The sequence below is a fragment of the Schistocerca gregaria genome, chromosome 3 (genome assembly GCF_023897955.1).
Source record: "Schistocerca gregaria isolate iqSchGreg1 chromosome 3, iqSchGreg1.2, whole genome shotgun sequence".
Taxonomy (NCBI): Eukaryota; Metazoa; Arthropoda; class Insecta; order Orthoptera; family Acrididae; genus Schistocerca; species Schistocerca gregaria.
In genome coordinates, this window is record NC_064922.1 from 904,999,201 (window position 1) to 905,019,618 (window position 20,418).

At 48.3% G+C, this 20,418-nt stretch overlaps 1 protein-coding gene across 1 annotated transcript in view; it reads right to left on the reverse strand.

Annotated features, from left to right (window-relative positions):
- Nucleotides 1-1,585: 1,585 nt before the first annotated feature.
- The window catches only part of LOC126355669 (frizzled-5-like), a 1,025,468-nt gene continuing 1,006,635 nt past the window's right edge, over nt 1,586-20,418 (reverse strand). Inside the window, exons 8-10 of the mRNA XM_050006033.1 lie at nt 19,689-19,993; nt 11,731-11,974; nt 1,586-2,179 (exon numbers count right to left, since the gene is read on the reverse strand). Of these exons, the coding sequence (XP_049861990.1) occupies nt 1,586-2,179; nt 11,731-11,974; nt 19,689-19,993 (1,143 nt within the window). The remainder of the gene's footprint in view (nt 2,180-11,730; nt 11,975-19,688; nt 19,994-20,418) is intronic.

Here is a 20,418-nt window from a genome sequence, read left to right on the forward strand (position 1 = left end):
GACATGTAGTGGCTTGCATGAATCCTGTGAATTGCTTACAGTACATTAACGTGACAAGCTCTTGACCGCTTTTAAAAATGTATAGGGTCGTTAAAGCAAAATGCAGTTGATGGAGAATATGGAGAGACAGAAGAGTTACTTTAAGTCGGAGAAAGCTCTTTCCTGTGTATCTTACACAAACGCAAGACGAAAGATTTGTACTGTGTGCCATATGCTGATAACCATATCCCAGTCTGTCCCACAGACAGATGGGCGACTTCAGTAACAGATCAGAGATACTGGAGATGGAAAGAAATCGCAAAACACTGTGTTCTGCCAGGAAGCGTGAAGAATTAGTAAACTTTGGCTACGATCCTGCATCTCGCCCTACCATCACAGTCCTATCCTCGTTATGGAAAGAAGTTTTGACTGTGTGTCCTGCCAAAGTTTACGGCATGTGGAATCTGCCAGATTATCAGTGATCAGTGCTTACTGGCAGTCCACAAGCATCCACGTTGAAACTATTTGAAAAGATCCATCGTAACATTAATTAGATTATTTTGATAGGTAAAGCATCTGAGATGACTACACTGAAGGGAGCCCCATATGCCATTGTTGGTATTCCATAAATCTATGATATATCACATTGTGGAGAATAAGATCGTCGAGAATTTGAACTTCAAGTAACAAATAAAGAATTGTGGACTAATAAATACCAGCGATACTCGGTCGCAGTCATGAACGGATGTTCAAGTCTCAAGAGTGTTAGTACAGAGGCTGCAGGTCCGTCTAAATCCTGTTGGCAAAGAACTGTATAGAGACACTGTTAGATCCCACACCGATCAGTTCAGACTAATGAATGTGTAAGATATGTCAGAGTATTGAAGGGATTGGCCACGATGATACACTGTTGGAACTACAACATCCTGGCAACAGTACAGGAATAGAGGAGTCATTTGCTTAGATGTCAGTGACGGTACAAAGAAAGGATCGAATTCACAGAAGCCATCGCACCTACCCGTAAATCGTAAGTATACGATTTAAGCAACGTGCGTTCAGTGCAGCGTTCCTGAACAGCTAACAGCTGGATCTGAGACAGGACGCCACAAAGCTCTTTGACCGGGCACGACGAAAGTGGTCTCCAATAGTCAGCAGCAGAATGGATGAGGAGTAGCCTGAGCTGTCGACATCCAGTGGAGAAGAGAATACTCGAGGCTGGCAGACTGTCGTACAGATATGTCGAGATGTGTAGTGGAGGCGTCCTTACACTCTGTAAGCCGTTCCAGTGCACTAGATACAAACAGACGCGCGAAGGGAGGTGCGAAAGGACGACTGTCGGTCGTTCCCCCAAAGAGACGTGCCTCCAGTAGTCATCCCGAGCAGCGAAGAGGTATCGCACAGATCACCAAAATGGAATCTGTGTGCTTTGGGAGGTTGCACCGTTGTCGTCTTCGGGACGCGAGCGTGCTGGATGACTCGTAGCATTCGGCCGTGCAGAGTGGACAGCCTAGAGCGGGCCGTAGTTGCTGAGCCCCTCGTCGGGGGTGGCGTGCGAGTGGGCGGCGGTGGCCGGCGCGGCGGCGGGCGCGGGCGGCGGCAGCGGCCGTCATACGTGGGAGGCGGGGGCGGGCGGTGGCCCCGCCTTGAGCACGTGGTGGTGCTGCGGGGGCCCGCCCGCGCCGCCGCCCACGGCCACGTGCGGCGCCGCCAGCAGCGTCGAGCCGGGCGCGCCGCCGGCGGCGGCGGCGGGGGCGGCGGCGGCGGCGTGCGAGGGCGGCGCGCCGGGCAGCTTGCGCGCCGGGGGCGGCGCGGGCAGCGGCGGCGCGCCGCACAGGCGCCGCCACAGGCGCCGCCACGAGTCGAGCGTCTTGCCCGACCAGATCCAGACGCCCGACGTGATGCCGACGGCGAGCGCCATGAAGTACTTGAGCATGAGCACCGAGTAGAGCGGGCGCGGCGAGCGCGGCGCGCACGGGCAGGCGAGCGGCCGAGTCCACGCCGCGTGCCAGCTGCTCTCGTACAGGTAGCAGCCGATCACGATCGTCGCCGGCACCGTGTACAGCACGCTGAAGATGCCTATGCGGATCATCAGCTTCTCCAGCTTGTCCGCCTTGCTGCGGCCGCCGCATGCCTGCTGCTTGATCACGTTGCGGATGCGGAACAGCGACACGAAGCCGCCCATCAGGAACGAGGTGCCCACCTGCGGGCAGAGGCCGTCGATGCGCATCTGTCTCCGGTGAAGGAGAGAGAGCCGGAGGCTTCTAACCCTGGGAGAGGAGGTTAGGGGACGGGTTGGTTCAAATGGCTCTGACAAGGGAACCTCCCCATCGCACCCCCCCCCCCCACCCCCACCACGCCGCCTCGGTTTTGTTATAAGTTGGCACAGTGGATAGGCCTTGAAAAGCTGAACACAGATCAATCGAGTAAACGGGAAAAAGTTGTGTGGAGCTATGAAAAAAATAAGCAAAATATACAAACTGAGTAGTCGATGCGCAAGATAGGCAACATCGAGGATGCTGTGAGAGGTCCTCGGTTCAAGTCTTTCCTCGAGTGAAAATTCTACTGTCTTTATTTTCGCAAATGTATGATTTGTGCGTTCGTTCATTGAGGTCTCTGTTCACTGTAATAAGTTCAGTGTGTGTTTTGCGACCGCACCGCAAAACCGTGCGATTAGTAGACGAAAGGACGTGCCTCTCCAATGGGAACCGAAAACATTTGATCGTAAGGTCAGAGGTCAACAGATTCCTTACAGTTCGGAAAATATTCATCGACCTTGTTATTGAAGTCGCGAGCTATATTTGCTGGATTCATACTGCCCGCGGAATACATCTCACGTATTTAATGCACTCTCGTCCAAAGTAGCGGACAGTCAACTGCCGGCCAGGGAGCCTCGTTAGGAGGAATACTCTCTCTTCCGTGCGCTGTGGTCGACTGACGTCGTGTGTTTCGATGTTGGTTGAGGTGTAGCGTCCCCATACTGCGGCGCAGTTACCTCTCATCGGACGGACGGACGGACAGATAATAACTGCCTGAAAATAAAAAATCAAACTTTTCACTCGAGGGAAGACTTGAAGCAAGGACCTCCCATTCCACAGCTGCTCACGCTAACCACGGGAGCACGGCGCTCCTGAGCTCACACTGTCCTTGAAGTTGCTATCTTGCGCATGGACTACTCAGTTTGTACATTTTGCTTATTTTTTTCATAGTTCCACACAACTCCTTCCTGTTTTCTCGATTGACCTGTGTTCAGTTTTTCAAGGCCTATCCACTGTGCCAACTTATAACTAAATCTGAGGGGGGTGCGATGGGGAGACTCCCTTGTGAGCAATATAAGACTTAATTTCGAAGGTCATCACCCCCCTAGAACTCAGAACTACGTAAACCTAATTAACCTAAGGAGATCACACATATCCACGCCCCAAGCAGGATTCGAACCCGGTCAAGCGGTTCCAGACTGAAGCGCCTAGAAGCGCTCGGCCACCTCGGCCGCCTAGGGGATGGGAGGAGAAGGACGGGGTGAAGCGGGTGAGGAGGGAGGGGGGAGCCCAGACAACAGAGAAGTACGGGGGACATATTTTTCAATATGTTGCAAAGGCTGTGTTCCCTTTAGTCATTACTTCGCTTTGCGTTAATGCTACTTACGAGGAGAATTCGGCAAGTTTCGTAACCTGAATTCCCACAAACTTCGCTTAATGGAAAAGGAGTCAAAATAAACTAACAAACAAGTGTATCGGCTTCTCTGTAGATACTCGACCGTTTCAGAAAAAATGACGGCAAAGTTTCTAAGTACTTTCCAGGTACTTTATTTGCCTTTTACCGAGCAGTGTTCTCCGACGATATGGTGGCTTAGTGGTGCGTTTTGCGATTTCTTAATTTTGTTGCATTTTATCCACACACTGTGTTTTAGGAACTCACTGATCAGTAGCCGCTTGCGGTTGAAGAAAAGGTCATCATCACTTTGCCGCAGCTGGCGTGCCTATCGTTTCCACAACGCTGCGTAAGTTTCGCTGGGAAGCCATTACAAATCCTCTACAGAGTCCCAATCTCTTCCCATGCGATTTCCGTATCTTTGGAGCCCAGAAGAAAGACATTCGTGACCGACGATTTGCTGCGGACGAAGAGGTACTGGCCAGGGCGCACTGTCAGTTTCGTAGGCAACTGCAAAAATTTTTTCAGGAAGGCACTGACCGTCTCGCCTTACAGTGGGGCAAATGATTTAAGAGTTATGGCATTACTTGTGAAATAATAAACGATTTACATACTTTTTCCATCTTTCACCCTTTCATCTGACTGCCCGTTACATACTACTTGTTCTGTTCATGGGGTACCATTGTATGGAAGGTAGTCATAATGTTTTATTTATCACCTTGAAGGAAAATAAAGCTACGGAAATAATGTATTGTGTTGCTGTAGGTCTTAAACCTTCAATGTGACACAATTTTCGCTGATGAGGAAACATTGTGCCTCGAAAATCACTTCGTCATTCTTGCATAAATGTCTCGCAAGCAATGTTTACTTTATCCGAGAGAAGAGGAAGAAGTCACTGGGCGCTATACCAAAACCTGACAGCCCAGAGAGACAATAGGTGTGACTGTGCCCTGTGCAGCAAGTACACTCCACCCTCACAGCTCCGCTGTGAGCTTTTTCTAACATAGTCTCAGCATTTGTGGTGACGCCTCTTAATCGGCATGTTTCCACTGCCTGCCTTACTCCCTTGTCTCGGTACTCCCACCATAGTCCGTGGTGAACAGGCAGTTGACGAAGTCATCCGATACAATTATAGCATTTCCGCTGCTCTCTCGATATGGTGGGCTTTTAGAACGGAGGCGGATCAGCCGTGGAAGGCTGCGGGCTACGATCTTTGTTGCGTTCAAAACGTCTTGCGAGATGTTTAGTACTGATCTACGTCAAATTTCCACTTTTCCAGTTTCGCCTCAGTTGTGAGAAGCCGGTCTACGAGCAACGATGCCTCCATTTCCGTTCGGACTCCCCCTTATTCACAGAGAGAGGGTCTGCCACTTCCCTCTTCGTCTTTGGACCCCACTGCATTCGTTTGCGACATCTGACCATTGCCATACAACAGTACATTGTTTAGTAAATTTTCATCAACTCAGCATGGATAGTTGCATATCTGTTTCCCTTCAAATGCAGAAAGCGAATTATTACACGATATTCAGTTATACACTCCTGGAAATGGAAAAAAGAACACATTGACACCGGTGTGTCAGACCCACCATACTTGCTCCGGACACTGCGACAGGGCTGTACAAGCAATGATCACACGCACGGCACAGCGGACACACCAGGAACCGCGGTGTTGGCCGTCGAATGGCGCTAGCTGCGCAGCATTTGTGCACCGCCACCGTCAGTGTCAGCCAGTTTGCCGTGGCATACGGAGGTCCATCGCAGTCTTTAACACTGGTAGCATGCCGCGACAGCGTGGACGTGAACCGTATGTGCAGTTGACGGACTTTGAGTGAGGGCGTATAATGGGCATGCGGAAGGCCGGGTGGACGTACCGCCGAATTGCTCAACACGTGGGGCGTGAGGTCTCCATAGTACATCGATGTTATCGCCAGTGGTCGGCGGAAGGTGCACGTGCCCGTCGACCTGGGACCGGACCGCAGCGACGCACGGATGCACGCCAAGACCGTAGGATCCTACGCTGTGCGGTAGGGGACCGCGCCGCCACTTCCCAGCAAATTAGGGACACTGTTGCTCCTGGGGTATCGGCGAGGACCATTCGCAACCGTCTCCATGAAGCTGGGCTACGGTCCCGCACACCGTTAAGCCGTCTTCCGCTCACGCCCAAACATCGTGCAGCCCGCCTCCAGTGGTGTCGCGACAGGCGTGAATGGAGGGACGAATGGAGACGTGTCGTCTTCAGCGATGAGAGTCGCTTCTGCCTTGGTGCCAATGATGGTCGTATGCGTGGTTGGCGCCGTGCAGGTGAGCGCCACAATCAGGACTGCATACGACCGAGGCACACAGGGCCAACACCCGGCATCATGGTGTGGGGAGCGATCTCCTACACTGGCCGTACACCTCTGGTGATCGTCGAGGGGACACTGAATAGTGCACGGTACATCCAAACCGTCATCGAACCCATCGTTCTACCATTCCTAGACCGGCAAGGGAACTTGCTGTTCCAACAGGACAATGCACGTCCGCATGTATCCCGTGCCACCCAACGTGCTCTATAAGGTGTAAGTCAACTACCCTGGCCAGCAAGATCTCCGGATCTGTCCCCCATTGAGCATGTTTGGGACTGGATGAAGCGTCGTCTCACGCGGTCTGCACGTCCAGCACGAACGCTGGTCCAACTGAGGCGCCAGGTGGAAATGGCATGGCAAGCCGTTCCACAGGACTACATCCAGCATCTCTACGATCGTCTCCATGGGAGAATAGCAGCCAGCATTGCTGCGAAAGGTGGATATACACTGTACTAGTGCCGACATTGTGCATGCTCTGTTGCCTGTGTCTATGTGCCTGTGGTTCTGTCAGTGTGATCATGTGATGTATCTGACCCCAGGAATGTGTCAATAAAGTTTCCCCTTCCTGGGACAATGAATTCACGGTGTTCTTATTTCAATTTCCAGGAGTATATAAAAGGGCTGTGCCATTCTGTTTTGGCTCTCTAGCAGGATGCTACGTTACTGTGATGTGGGGATTTCAACTTTTCAACATAATTTCCTCAATATTGAGGCACTTGTCATAACGTTGTACCACTTTTTGAATACCCTCCTCACAGAAGTTTGCCGCCTGACTCGTTAAACACTGCATCACCACTGTTTTGACTTCGTGATCGTCTCGAAGTCGCTGAGGGCCCAGGTGTTTCTTCAAATTCAGAAACAGATGGTAGTAACTGGGCGCAAGATCGAGTCTGTACGGAGGATGATCTAGAGTTTCCCATTGAAAAGATGTGATGAGATCTTTGGTCTGATTCGCCGCATGCGGACGGGCATTGTCTTGCAGCAAAACGAATGCCTTGCTCAACTTCCATGGCTGTTGCTTTGATTCTGGTGTGACGTAGGCCACCCATGTTTCATCGTCCCAAACAATTTGGCTTAAGAAATCATCACCGTCGTTGTGGTACCGCTCAAGGAAAGTCAATGCACTGCCTAAACGTTTGGTTTTCTGCACGTCCGTCAACATTTTCGTTACCCATCGTGAGCACAATTTTTGGTAATTCAAGTGCTCGGTCACAATGCCATACAAACACTACAAGAAACATTAGGAAAGTCATTCCACAAGGCGGAAATCGTAAAGCGTCTGTTTTCTCTCACCTTATTGTCCACTTCCTGCACCAAACTTTCAAACCTAGCGACAGAAGGACGCCCACTCCGTTGTTCATCATGCACATTTGTGCCGCCATCTTTAAATGCCCTCACCCACTTTCTTACCATGCCGTCCTCATAATGTTTTCTCTGTAAACTGCACAGATCTCACGATGAATATCGATCGCTTTTAGGCCTTTAGCACTAAGAAATTTTATAACAGGCCGTATTTCACAGTCGGCGGGACTCACGATTATTGGAGGCATCTTAAACACCGAGTACACAACGTAAACAAGGAAGAATCAGACTGCAATGGCGTCAGTGCGTAGATTAAGGTACAGACTTTCATGTAAAAATAGAATTATTGAGATATCTTAGCACATCTTTTTTAATTTCAAAACTGTACTTACTCAATAAACATGACTCGTATGTTCTAAGGAAAGAGGTGTCATGCTTTCTTTTGAAAGAAAAACGGTTCAAAATGGTTCAAATAGCTCTGAGCACTATGCGACGTAACTTCTGAGGTCATCAGTCGCCTAGACCTTAGAACTAGTTAAACCTAATTAAGCTAAGGACATCACACACATCCATGCCCGAGGCAGGATTCGAACCTGCGACCGTAGCGGTCGCTCGGCTCCAGACTGTAGCGCCTACAACCGCACGGCCACTCCGGCAAGAAAAACGGACCATCGGAGATATCCATAGGCGCTTGCAGCATGTCTACGGAAATCTGGCAATGAACAAAAGCATAGTGACTCATTGGGTGAGGCGTACGTCATCATCGCAAGAAGGTTACACAGGACTGTCCGCTCTCTCGCGTGTCGGGCGGCCGCACACAGCTGTGGCTCCTGCAGTGTTGAAACGTGCGAACACTCTCATTCGAGGCGATCAACGCATGCAAACAAACTTGTCCGTGACAACACGAGGCCTCACACTCGTCTGCGAACCCGAGAGCAGCTCACAAAGCTCATTGGACTATTCTTCCTTATCCACTCTACGGCGCGGATTTCGAACCTTCCATCTGATTGCCCCATTCTGCAGGAAGCAGTACGTGGATGGTAGGGAGATTATTGATCCAGCAAGACGTTGCCTCCGATGTATACCAATAGCCTGGCACCACGCGGGTATACAGTGTAAGGCTGCCGCACTGAACGGAGATTATTTGAAAAATATTGTTTTGTAGCCAAAAGAATGGCGATCAATATGGTATATTGGAATCCAGAAAGAAAGCAATCTCCATTCAGAAAAAATTATTGCATTACTTAGTGTATACCCCTCGTAACTAGATGTCTGCAAGGTACAGGCTTTCGTGTAAAAATAAAATTATTGAGATATCTTAGCACGTCTTTTTTTAATTTCAAAATGGTACTTACTTAAAAAACACGCCTCGTAATTCCGTTACAGACACCATTTTGAAGACCGCCACATGTCGGAGCTTCGTGAAAGTATGGGGGCTGAAACGGGAGTATTCCACGGTGTCCCACAACAACTTCCGTATTTTTTCAACCGAAATTGGCCCAAAATATGTCGCCACCCCATAAACCGCCCCCCCCCTTCCCCGGACGGAATTAGTGTACCCCCAGCTGTCTGCGTCTAGTGTGACCCATGGATTAGCGCGAACGTGTTCAGATGTCTGCGAGGGACGTGGGGACCAGCCCGGTATTCACTTATTGAACGCCCCTCGTACAAACAAACAAAAAAGTAACTTCGTAGGCTTTCCCGGCGTAATAAGTCATGAAAATCTCTTCGGGTTTGCTGCCGGATCCTAAAATCAACTTGACTCGATATTTCGGCGATCCAACTGGTCGCCATCTTCAGGAGAATGCTGCTTGCTGATGAGTCCCGCTGAGAACTAACGCCTGGCTGCAAAACGACGTCCTATATAGCCCACCGTGCAGTACACGGCGCGTGCGCCGCCCGTCACAGTTGCTGCCCTCCAAGACAGGGAAGGGGCGCCGCCACTGGTAGAACTTTGCGGCAACGATATATCGCACTCATGGTCGCACCGAAGAACGTTCAATTTTGATGCGGGATAGTACCGGATTCCACGTCCTGCTAATAGGAAACCCATTGTCTCTATTGATTAAATTATCCGCCAACCTAATTTCAATTGCCTCTTTATAAACACTATTCCAAAAACTGGAAATGTTGGCAACTACCACCGTTTCGTCATATTTCATGCCGTGTCCCTCATTTAAACAGTGTTCTGCTACTGCCGATTTTTCCGGCTGTTGTAGCCTCGTATGGCGTCGGTGTTCCACACACCTGACATGAACTGTGCGAATCGAACGACCAACGTAAGTTTTCCCACACTGACACGGAATTTTGTATACACCGGGTTTCCTAAGCCCCAGATCATCTTTTACAGAGCCAAGTAGTGCCCTAATCTTAGAAGGCGGTCGGAACACACTTTTGATGTTAAAATTCCTTAAAATTCGTCCAATCTTAAACGATATACCTCCTGCATAGGGAAGAAAGGCCACCGATCCATGTTCCTCTTCATGCACCTCCAGAGATGGTCCATAGCCCGCCGAATCTGCTTCTCGGAGTATCCATTATCCTTAAAAACAGCCATCAAATGCGCAAGTTCTTGGGTTAAGCTGTCCGCGTCGGAAATGGCATATGCTCTCCGTACCAAAGTCCTGAGGACGCCACTGCGTTGGTAGGGTGGATGACAACTTGTAGAATGCAGATACCGATCTGTGTGCGTCGGCTTTCGGTGAACACTGTGTCCTAAAGTACCATCTGTTTTTTTATAAACAATAACGTCTAAAAATGGAAGCATCCCATCACTTTCGACCTCCATGGTGAATTTGATGCGGGGATGAAGACAGTTGAAATGGTCCAAAAATCTATTAAGAGAGTCATGTCCATGCGGCCACACGAAAAACGTATCATCCACGTATCTCCAGAAGCACGTTGGTTGCAAAGCTGAAGTCTTTAGTGCCATATCCTCGAAGTCCTCCATAAATAAATTGGCGACTATAGGTGATAAAGGACTACCCATAGCCACTCCGTCATTCTGTTCAAAAAAGTTGCCGTTGAATAAAAAATATGTGGATGTCAGCACATGACGACAAAGCTTCACCAACTCTTCATCCAGTTTTTCACTAATCAAATTAAGCGACTCTTCTAGAGGAACTTGCGTAAACAGAGATACCACATCAAAACTCACTAATAGATCTGAAGGACTCAACTTCAAAGATTTCAATCGACTAATAAAATCCACCGAATTGGAAATATGGTGTTCACACTTACGTGGATGATACGTTTTTCGTGTGGCCACATGGACGTGACTCTCTTAATAGATTTTTGGACCATTTCAACTGTCTTCATCCCCGCATCAAATTCACCATGGAGGTCGAAAGTGATGGGATGCTTCCATTTTTAGACGTTATTGTTTATAAAAAAACAGATGGTACTTTGGGACACAGTGTTCACCGAAAGCCGACGCACACAGATCGGTATCTGCATTCTACAAGTTGTCATCCACCCTACCAACGCAGTGGCGTCCTCAGGACTTTGGTACGGAGAGCATATGCCATTTCCGACGCGGACAGCTTAACCCAAGAACTTGCGCATTTGATGGCTGTTTTTAAGGATAATGGATACTCCGAGAAGCAGATTCGGCGGGCTATGGACCATCTCTGGAGGTGCATGAAGAGGAACATGGATCGGTGGCCTTTCTTCCCTATGCAGGAGGTATATCGTTTAAGATTGGACGAATTTTAAGGAATTTTAACATCAAAAGTGTGTTCCGACCGCCTTCTAAGATTAGGGCACTACTTGGCTTTGTAAAAGATGATCTGGGGCTTAGGAAACCCGGTGTATACAAAATTCCGTGTCAGTGTGGGAAAACTTACGTTGGTCGTTCGATTCGCACAGTTCATGTCAGGTGTGTGGAACACCGACGCCATACGAGGCTACAACAGCCGGAAAAATCGGCAGTAGCAGAACACTGTTTAAATGAGGGACACGGCATGAAATATGACGAAACGGTGGTAGTTGCCAACATTTCCAGTTTTTGGAATAGTGTTTATAAAGAGGCAATTGAAATTAGGTTGGCGGATAATTTAATCAATAGAGACAATGGGTTTCCTATTAGCAGGACGTGGAATCCGGTACTATCCCGCATCAAAATTGAACGTTCTTCGGTGCGACCATGAGTGCGATATATCGTTGCCGCAAAGTTCTACCAGTGGCGGCGCCCCTTCCCTGTCTTGGAGGGCAGCAACTGTGACGGGCGGCGCACGCGCTGTGTACTGCACGGTGGGCTATATAGGACGTCGTTTTGCAGCCAGGCGTTAGTTCTCAGCGGGACTCATCAGCAAGCAGCATTCTCCTGAAGATGGCGACCAGTTGGATCGCCGAAATATCGAGTCAAGTTGATTTTAGGATCCGGCAGCAAACCCGAAGAGATTTTCAAAACAAAAAAGTAATTGGGCGGCATTATTTTTGAAAGTGTAGTACTTACCAGGAGGTAGAGCACGAGCGGGCCGAGCACGAAGAGGCGCAGGTGCGCGGGGTCCTGGTTGCCGACGGAGCAGACGCCGGCCACGGGGTCGCCGTCGACGGCGGCCAGCAGCAGCGCGGCCACGCACTTGAGCGTCGGCACCAGCCACGCCGCCAGGTGGAAGTAGTGTGCGTAGCCCGCGATCGCCTCGTTCCCCCACTTGAGGCCCGCCGCCAGGAACCACGTCAGCGACAGCACCACCCACCTGCGCACGCCCACCACTCAGCTGCCGCACTCGCTTCCTCCAGCACTCATCCTCTGCACAAGCTGACTCGTGACAGTGACGTCAGGGAGGGCTCCCGAGAGCTACTGTACGGAGTAGCCGGAGGGACTGCATGGGCACCCGGCAGGCGTATTTGTCTGTCGATCGAGATAACTGTTATAGGGACCTGACAATGCTTACGAGTCCACTGTAAGTACGAACAAATTAATCCTCTCTCGAGATTGTGCTTTTAACACGAATCAAAACCTGCCAATCAGAAGTAAGGAAAAATTAGAATGCTTTGGGAAGGTTTCACTCTTTTTGTGAACCAGTTTGAACCGTGGTAAAAAGTGCTGTTTTGAAGAGGGCGCCGCAGCGCGTTGTGTGAAGCAGCCGCCCTTCGTTTCTGGCAGTGGCGCCGCTGTGGCGCCCCTCTGATGGAGAAGGGAAAAGGTTGCCTGTCACGTGTATTTAAGGGGCGCTATAAGCTCGCCAGGGCGCATCCATCACCAGCTCCGCCAAAACCACCTCCTCCCCAACACCCACTGTGCCTTTCGAACTTCCTTCTCTGCTGATGACCAACTCCTCCGCCTCACTCATCTCCTCTCCCTCCAGCTTAACACCCCTCGCTCCGCCATTTTTGTCTCCCTTGACCCCGAAAAGGCTTACGACCGTGTCTGGCATCCCGGTCTCCTGCTTAAACTCCAAACCTACGCCCTTCCTATCAACTATATCCGTCTGATGACTTCCCTCCTCTCCCACTGCCCCCCCCCCCCCCTTATGTTACCATCCATAATACCAATCAATTCCCACACCTTCTACCCCTCTGCAGGTGTGCCCCAGGGCTCTGTCCTCTCCCCTCTCCTCTACCTCCTGTACACGGCAGATATGCCCCAACCCCCCCCCCCCCTCCAGTAGACCTCTTGCAATACGCTGATGACACCGCATTCCTTGCCCTCGCTCCTACCCTCCAATTGTCCCAACACCTTCTCCAGAATCACCTTGACCTTTTTGCTGCATGGTGTAAGCAGTGGCTCCTGAAAACCAATCCTTCCAAGACCCAGGCAATCATCGTAGGTCGTACCACTCGCTCCTTCCGACTCCTGGATTTCTCCCTTACTGTCTGCGCACATCCTGTCCGCCTCACCCCCACCCTCAGCTACCTTGGCCTCACCATTGACCGTCATCTCAACTGGATCCCTCATCTCCGCTCCATCCAATCCAAAGTCCACAACCGCCTCCGACTCCTCAAACTCCTCTCTGGCCGCACATGGGGGTTCCTTAATCCGTCCCATCCTCTGTTATGCCAGTCCTGCCTAGATATCTGCCCCCCCCCCAAATTCTGTAAGTCCCTCCAGATTCTTGAGCATCATACACTCTGCCTCGCCGTCCGGATACGCCTCCCGTCCCCCACGCGGATCCTCTATGACATTCCTTTCCCCCATCTGCTCCTATTCCTCGAACATATCCGCATCCTCTACACCTCCCGCCGCCTTGATCCCCCTCACCCCCTGGTTGCTGCTCTCCTCTCCCATCCCCACCCCCTGCCACATCTTCACTGTTGTGTCACCCCTACCCTCCATCTCTACCCCTTCATCTCCTTTCCCAAGGTGGCTTCCATCAACTCCCCCTCCCGGATGATGCCCTCTCTCCCTCCATTTATCCCTCCTATCAACTCTGATCCTCACTCCCCCTCCTTTCCTCTGTCCTTTTCCCAGGCTCCCTCTCCCCCCTTCCATCCTCTTTATCCCCACCTCCCCTCTCTCTGCCCCCTACTCTCCCCCGAGTCCTTTTGCATTTCCCTCCTCTGCCTACTCTCATTCCCTCTCGCGTCTGCCCTGCCCCTCTCCCCCCTTTATTAGTCCTCTCCCTCCTTAGTCCCCCCTTTTCGTTTTTTTGCCTTCCTCCCTCCTTGTTCTTCCCCCTCCTCCGGGTCCCCCCCCCCCCCCCATCTGCCTTTGGCTCGGGAGTATCATCTTTGTGCCGCCCTTTTCGTGCAGTGTTTTACAGTGAGTGTTTTACAGTGAGTGTTTCGTGTTGTTAGGAAGTGTTGCGAACGGCCATCATACTATCGCTGGCTGTGCTTTTTATCTCTTGTGAACAGAAACCAGACTGTCGCGGTGTTTTTTAATTGTGTGTATACTATGTTACTTGCCTGATTCCTGTGTCTTTTATTAACATTGCCAACCCCTTTTGCTTTCTGTTTTAACTTTCCGCATTTTTCCGCCATTTTACACTTTATGTCACCGTTTTATCGCCTGTTTTCCTTGTTTCTTTTCTTTTTCAGTTTTTTAAAATAAAAGTCTGTAGGCTGTAGAGCACCGTACTAAGCTGCTGCCAGCCCAACCCCTTCGGGAGCAATTGAAAATCAATAAAGGAAAAAAAAACTCGCCGGGGTCAGTTGGTCAACCGGGTCAGTGTGGGGCAGTCAGTGTCTGTCTGTCGTCCGGAGTGCCAGTATGTGTTAGGCCGCCAGTCTGCTAGAGTTGCTCAGGCAATGGTCATTGGCGGTTGGATCGATCGCGCACTGAGACACAAGATGACTTGTCCGCCTTGAGCGTCGGCGCATGTGACGTCGCCACGTGAGTCCAGTGGGCCGCGCCGTATAGCGAGGGGTAGTGGCTACGCGGCCGACACGAGAGCAACAGGAGTCAACCCACGACATAAGTCAGGCCGGCGCGAGCTGCGACGCCGTGAGACGGGAGATCGGCGCACCTTCCCGCGTCCGTTGAAGCGGCTGGCACTGGACGGTTCGGGAGAGCGTTTTGGAGGTGCTGCGCCAGGTCTTAGTCAGAAATCGCAGTTTGTTAGAAGTTAAGTGACTGGAGATATCTTGTGTCATTTACTTGTTAAATTCTACTTGTTTACTTGGTGAGGTCACCAGCCGCTTTGTTTTGGGGTCGTCCGACCATTCTTCTCCGTTTGCCCACCCGCGGGAAGGTGGTTATTTACGAATTGGGTGGTCCGTTTTTACCTTGTGGAGTAGGAGCGGATTAGAGCAATCTGCGGATCGGGTTGTTCAGTAATCTACCTGTCAATCTGCCACACGTTAGTAGCTGCCTTGCTCTTGTTTGTCGGATCGGTGTTAACGAATTCCTGAAATAGGTTTTTATCTTGCCTATCATCTTGAGAGGCGGTATGTGTGTAATGTAGAGCATGTTTTGCCAACTTTGTATATTTTATGTAAGATTGTATTTTATGGGTTTTTATTTAAATGGTCATTTTAGTATATAAAGTTGCTACCCTTCCACCGTAAATTTTTTTTTAAAATCAAGTTGCACTTTCGGTGGCAAGTTAATATTTTAATTGTTAGTGTTTCGTACCATTTCCATCCCTCCTACGGGGGTTGCATAATCTGTGTGCTTGTGTAAATTGTTGAAACTCTTAGTTTTAGTAATCTGTTGTGTTGCAGATTTGCACCAGTGTAGTCTTTCAGAGGCTGTTGTGAGCTGTCATAACTACGGCCGTGTCAAAAGAGAGCGGCAAGGTTCTCTGCCCGAAAGCTCATACAGTCAAAATTTTGTTCTTTCTGCCTCTGAATAAATTGTAACTTGATATTTAGAGGGTGCTTTCTGATTATAATTTTAAATCTGTTGCTAAAAAAGGGTTTTTAGGAATAAAATTTCCATTAGTTGAAAGACGTTTGATTTGTTTTCATCACCCACTGGCAACTGCTTCCACTCTCACACAGTGTGATTAAATGTGTTAATGTTCTTGATGAATTGCTAGTAGATAAAGTAAATTCTTAAGAAAAGTTTTGAAAGTAAATTCACGGTTCACACTTGGCTGCCAGGTTTGAGGGCGACGCTCAATAAGATCGCCGTGTAAATCCACGACGACACCTATCCACACCACGACCATCCCTATCGTTTTACCTTTACTGACATTCCTCTTCTCCCATTTCAACACTCTCCCTTCCAACGTGGGCTTTAACCCTTTAATTGGGAATTCAAGTATCAGGAGTTTATCTCGTGGGCAGACCTCACCAAGTCCTATCCAATTTTTACCTGCTGAGACAGGAAAGAGATAACTGACGAAGCGGTCAAGTTTTGTTGGCAGAAAAATAACTGACAATAGTCCTTGTATTAATAGTGAGATACGGTTCAAGAGCTGCCACATATTTTGACAACTTGTGAACCGAAGTTGTTCCACAGGGAGTTAAAAGCCTTCTTAGTAAATAAATGTTTATAATCACTCAGTGAATTCTAGTCTACTTGCCCTATGTTGTAACATATAATTAGAATAAAGATGAATGTATTAACCGCCACTGTATGTAATTGTTATCTATATTAATCTACTCAACCAATGTATGACGTTTGCAAAAGTCATCAGCTTGATGGTCTACACGCAGAAAATGTAAATAAATGACTAAACATGCCACCATAGCATCTCTGATGTTAATTTAATCAAGCTGCAAAAGAAAAAGAAGAAGAAGGTTGGGGGGGGGGGGGGGGGGCAGGGGATAAGAGCTAAATCAACCGGCCAAAGCCCTACATCGAATCATCACTAAAGCCAGCTTAATTGGACCTAGATTTCTTTATGTTGTTCAGTTCACCGTCAAGTCGATCCACTACGAGAGGTGCACATCATCATCATCATCATCATCATCATCATCATCTCGTCAGGAACATAGCGGTCAGCACTCTGGTGCTGAAATTGCACTCATATCGCATCAACGAAATGTCCTTCAGTTAAGTGTCAAGTGTCAAGTTAAGTCTGATGAGAGGCGTGCTCACCGTAATTATTACAGTGAGATGCGGCAGACCCGACAGGGGCAACAGTAGTGTACATCGCAGCCCCCACCACTCGCAAATACATGCACTGAGAGGTGCTCATCGGTAGCACAATGTCGGTGAAGTGTCTAGTAATGAAATACACTGCAACACTCTTGTGAATGTTTATGTGCAACGCTCCCTTTGTCTCAAAGTAATAATTAACCCCCAAGAAAGGGTCCTGAGGTATTTACTACTTCAGTGAGCTTACTATTGTTGGCTTTGTTTCTAGGAATGTAAATAGGAAGAGAATAAGAGTACGGAAAAAAAGAAAAAGAGGAGAGTCGAAGCATTTTACATGTTATGTTATAGAAGTGATCTGAAAATCAAGTTGACTGACAAGATAAGAAACGAATAGACTCTACACAGAATCGCCAGGGGAAGATGTGGAAAGTACTAAGTGTAACAGCGACAAGATGAGAAGGCATGTGTTGAGACATCAGGGAACAGCTTTCATGATACTGGACGGAGCCATATAGAGGGTAAACAATGTAGGGAAGGGCAGAGATTAGAATATATAAAGTAACTTTGTCATGCGTATGGAAACGCCTGCAGAAAGTTGAGAAAATTTGCAGACGATAGTGTGATGTTTCAACTAGTTAAATACTTTTGCACTGTGAAAATATACTTTCACAACCGTGGAGGCAGCCGCATAGCTCAGTTGCACGCTATAAGCGGAAAGCTAACACAAATATTGCGAGTAATCTGCCGCCTTCATGAAACTGTTCACTCCTGTAATACGTACGATATCTCAATATGCAACCCCATTCTTTGTATTGCGCTGAATTTGTGGAAGTCTGCTGTGTGTGACTGTTTCCTCGTATAGTCGAGTCACATAACGTTACTATCGTTTTGGGTATTACATATTTCTTTTCTGCATATCATCGAAGTATCAGAGCTTATTTATCACTATCTTTGAAACTAGTCCATAATATTAAAATGTACAGCAACCTTACAAATGTATTATATTGATGTAGGTTAATAACGATGATGGCATTTCCTGTTATGAGACGATAAACAAGCAGCGAGTATATAAGAATTACTCATAAAGAAAGTGTTTTATAAAGGAGTTGTTTTATTTACGAAGAATTTTATTCATTTTACGAACTTAATTGGAAAGAATGAAGCAAAAAACATAAAGAGTTACCCAAACGAATTGTGGGATAATGGTATTCAGAAAGTGTTATACAATAGTTTTCCTACAGCAATCAGTGATGAACTCGTTTGAACGATTACGAAACATTTTGGTAAATACGTCTTTGAGAAATCTTCTGTTTTATGCAGTGAGACGTGAAAACGAAAGTAGAAAACACTTATACATCGTCCCAGTCTATGGCCGTGGCGCAGCAACATTAATGTACAGAGGGGTCCAAAAAAATGTATCCACTGTTTAAAAGTCCATAACTTGCAAACTAGTCGACGGAGTTGTCTCATTTTTGTGAAAGTGTAGCTTAAAGTCCAACTTATGACAGTAGGTGTTCGAAATGGTCACCATTAACATCCACACACAAACGATGCCGTCGAACTGCAGTCACTGTGAAACGTCCCCTTAGAAAAATTAATGGATTACTGTGCTGATAAACCCCTTACATTATTTGATTTTCAAACAGCTGAGCAGAACCGAACGTACTCAGACATTTCGCTCTTTACCTATTCAGATCAACACTAAACTGACACACAATATTTTTAGCGCAACGGAATCTGACTTTCAATAATCCCTACAAAAGAATGCCCCTGACTAACAATAACCTATACCTTTCACGAATCACTTACCTCATAAAAATCTTAGTCACTGGAACTACTGCAATACAGCGAGCGCCACTACTGCCAGCTAAATAAAAGATTCAAACTGCTCAAGGCACTCACTACTGATAGGCATAGTTAGCAAATGAAAGATTTTGATAGAGAACAAACAATGTATTTACCTTAATAGTGTTCAAAAGTCATAATATATTATATCAGTTCATGACATCCAGTCTCACAAATTTACTGTCTCTGTCCAAAACTGAGCCATGTCACTCCCCACATCCACCACTGCTGGCTGCTCACCTCCAACTGTGCAACGCTAAGCGCTGTTCACATCCAGCTGCCCAACACTAGAATGGCAGACAACAATGCAAACTAGCCACAGACTGCACACAGCACAGCCAGTGATTTTCATACAGAGCGCTACGTGGCGTTACCAATAAGAAAAACAGCCTATTTACAACTGTAACGCGTTCAGTTGGATATTTGCACTTGAATGTACAGATGGATTCTCGAAGTTCATCCAATATGCGTGGCTTTTGTCGATAAACGACGTCCTTTTGTGTTCCCCACAGGTAGAAGTCCAGAGGAGTTAGGTCTGGCGAACGTGGTGGATACTCATCGAACGTAAGCCTTGTGCTAGCTATGTTTACTCGAGTAACTGGGTGCAACTAACAACAGAAGACTGACTATCTGGCGACTGTCATCTGACAAAACAAAACAACGCAATACAACGATTGTGTGGCGATTGCCGGAACTACAAACTGTTACACTACATAAGATGAGACAACTCCGTCAGTTAGTTTGCCAGTTATGCATTGTGGCTGCATTTTTTTGGACCCCTCTGTATTGTCAGTAGGAAAAACAATCTAGGTTGCAAAGACATAAGCTTTATTGACGCGTTTCGCCTTTGAGCTTTGATGCGTCTGCAGAATTCGTACGGGAACGGCAGGTAAGGCATTAGTCATAAGTGGTCGAAATTTTGTTGCGCACCTTCGCCGAAGGTACGAATCTATGCTTAGATAGGGCGGCAGATATGAATAATGTGTTACCCAGAGTTACTGTACGAATTCTGAAGATGATAAAAAAAAAAAAAAAAGAAAAAGAAACGCGTCAGTAAAGCTTACGCTGTTTTTGCAACCTAGCTTGTTTTTTGTTAGTAAAAATTGTCAAAATAATGTGAAAGGGGTGGTACTGACCAGATGGAGGAGGCCATGCCGAAGAAGTAGATGAGCAGGAAGACGAGCGCGCACAGCCCGGGCGGCGACGCCTGTCCGTGGCGCAGCAGCGGGCCGTCGCAGGCCGCCGCCTCGGGCCCGAGCAGCGCGCGCGCTAGGTAGCCGGCGCTCACCACGCAGTAGCAGCCCGACAGGAAGACGATCGGCCGCTCCGGGTAGCGGAAGCGCTCCGGCTCGATCAGGAACGTCGTCAGCGTCATCAGCGTCGACACGAAGCACAGCCCCGACCACAGGCTGATCCACACCGCCGCGAACTCCTTCTCCTCCTGTGCCACACCACACAGCGCGTTACTAGACGACTGCAGAGGGGAAAAATGTTGACGTTCCAGCAGTCGCAGAACTGGAGTCGGCGAAATGCTCACACACAGGGGGGTCAGGATCCCACGCACAGCAATACCGGCTACTGATTTTACCACATCTTAGGAAATACCATTGCAACTAAACTATTTAATAGACGAAATCGATCTACACTACTGGCCATTAAAATTGCTACACCAAGAAAATGACGTGCTACAGACGCGAAATTTAACCGACAGGAAGAAGATGCTGTGATTTGCAAATGATTAGCCTTTCAGAGCATTCACACAAGGTTGGCGCGGGTAGCGACACCTACAACGTGGTGACATGAGAAAAGATTCGAACCGGTTTCTCATACACAAACAGCAGTTGACCGGCGTTTGCCTGGTGAAAC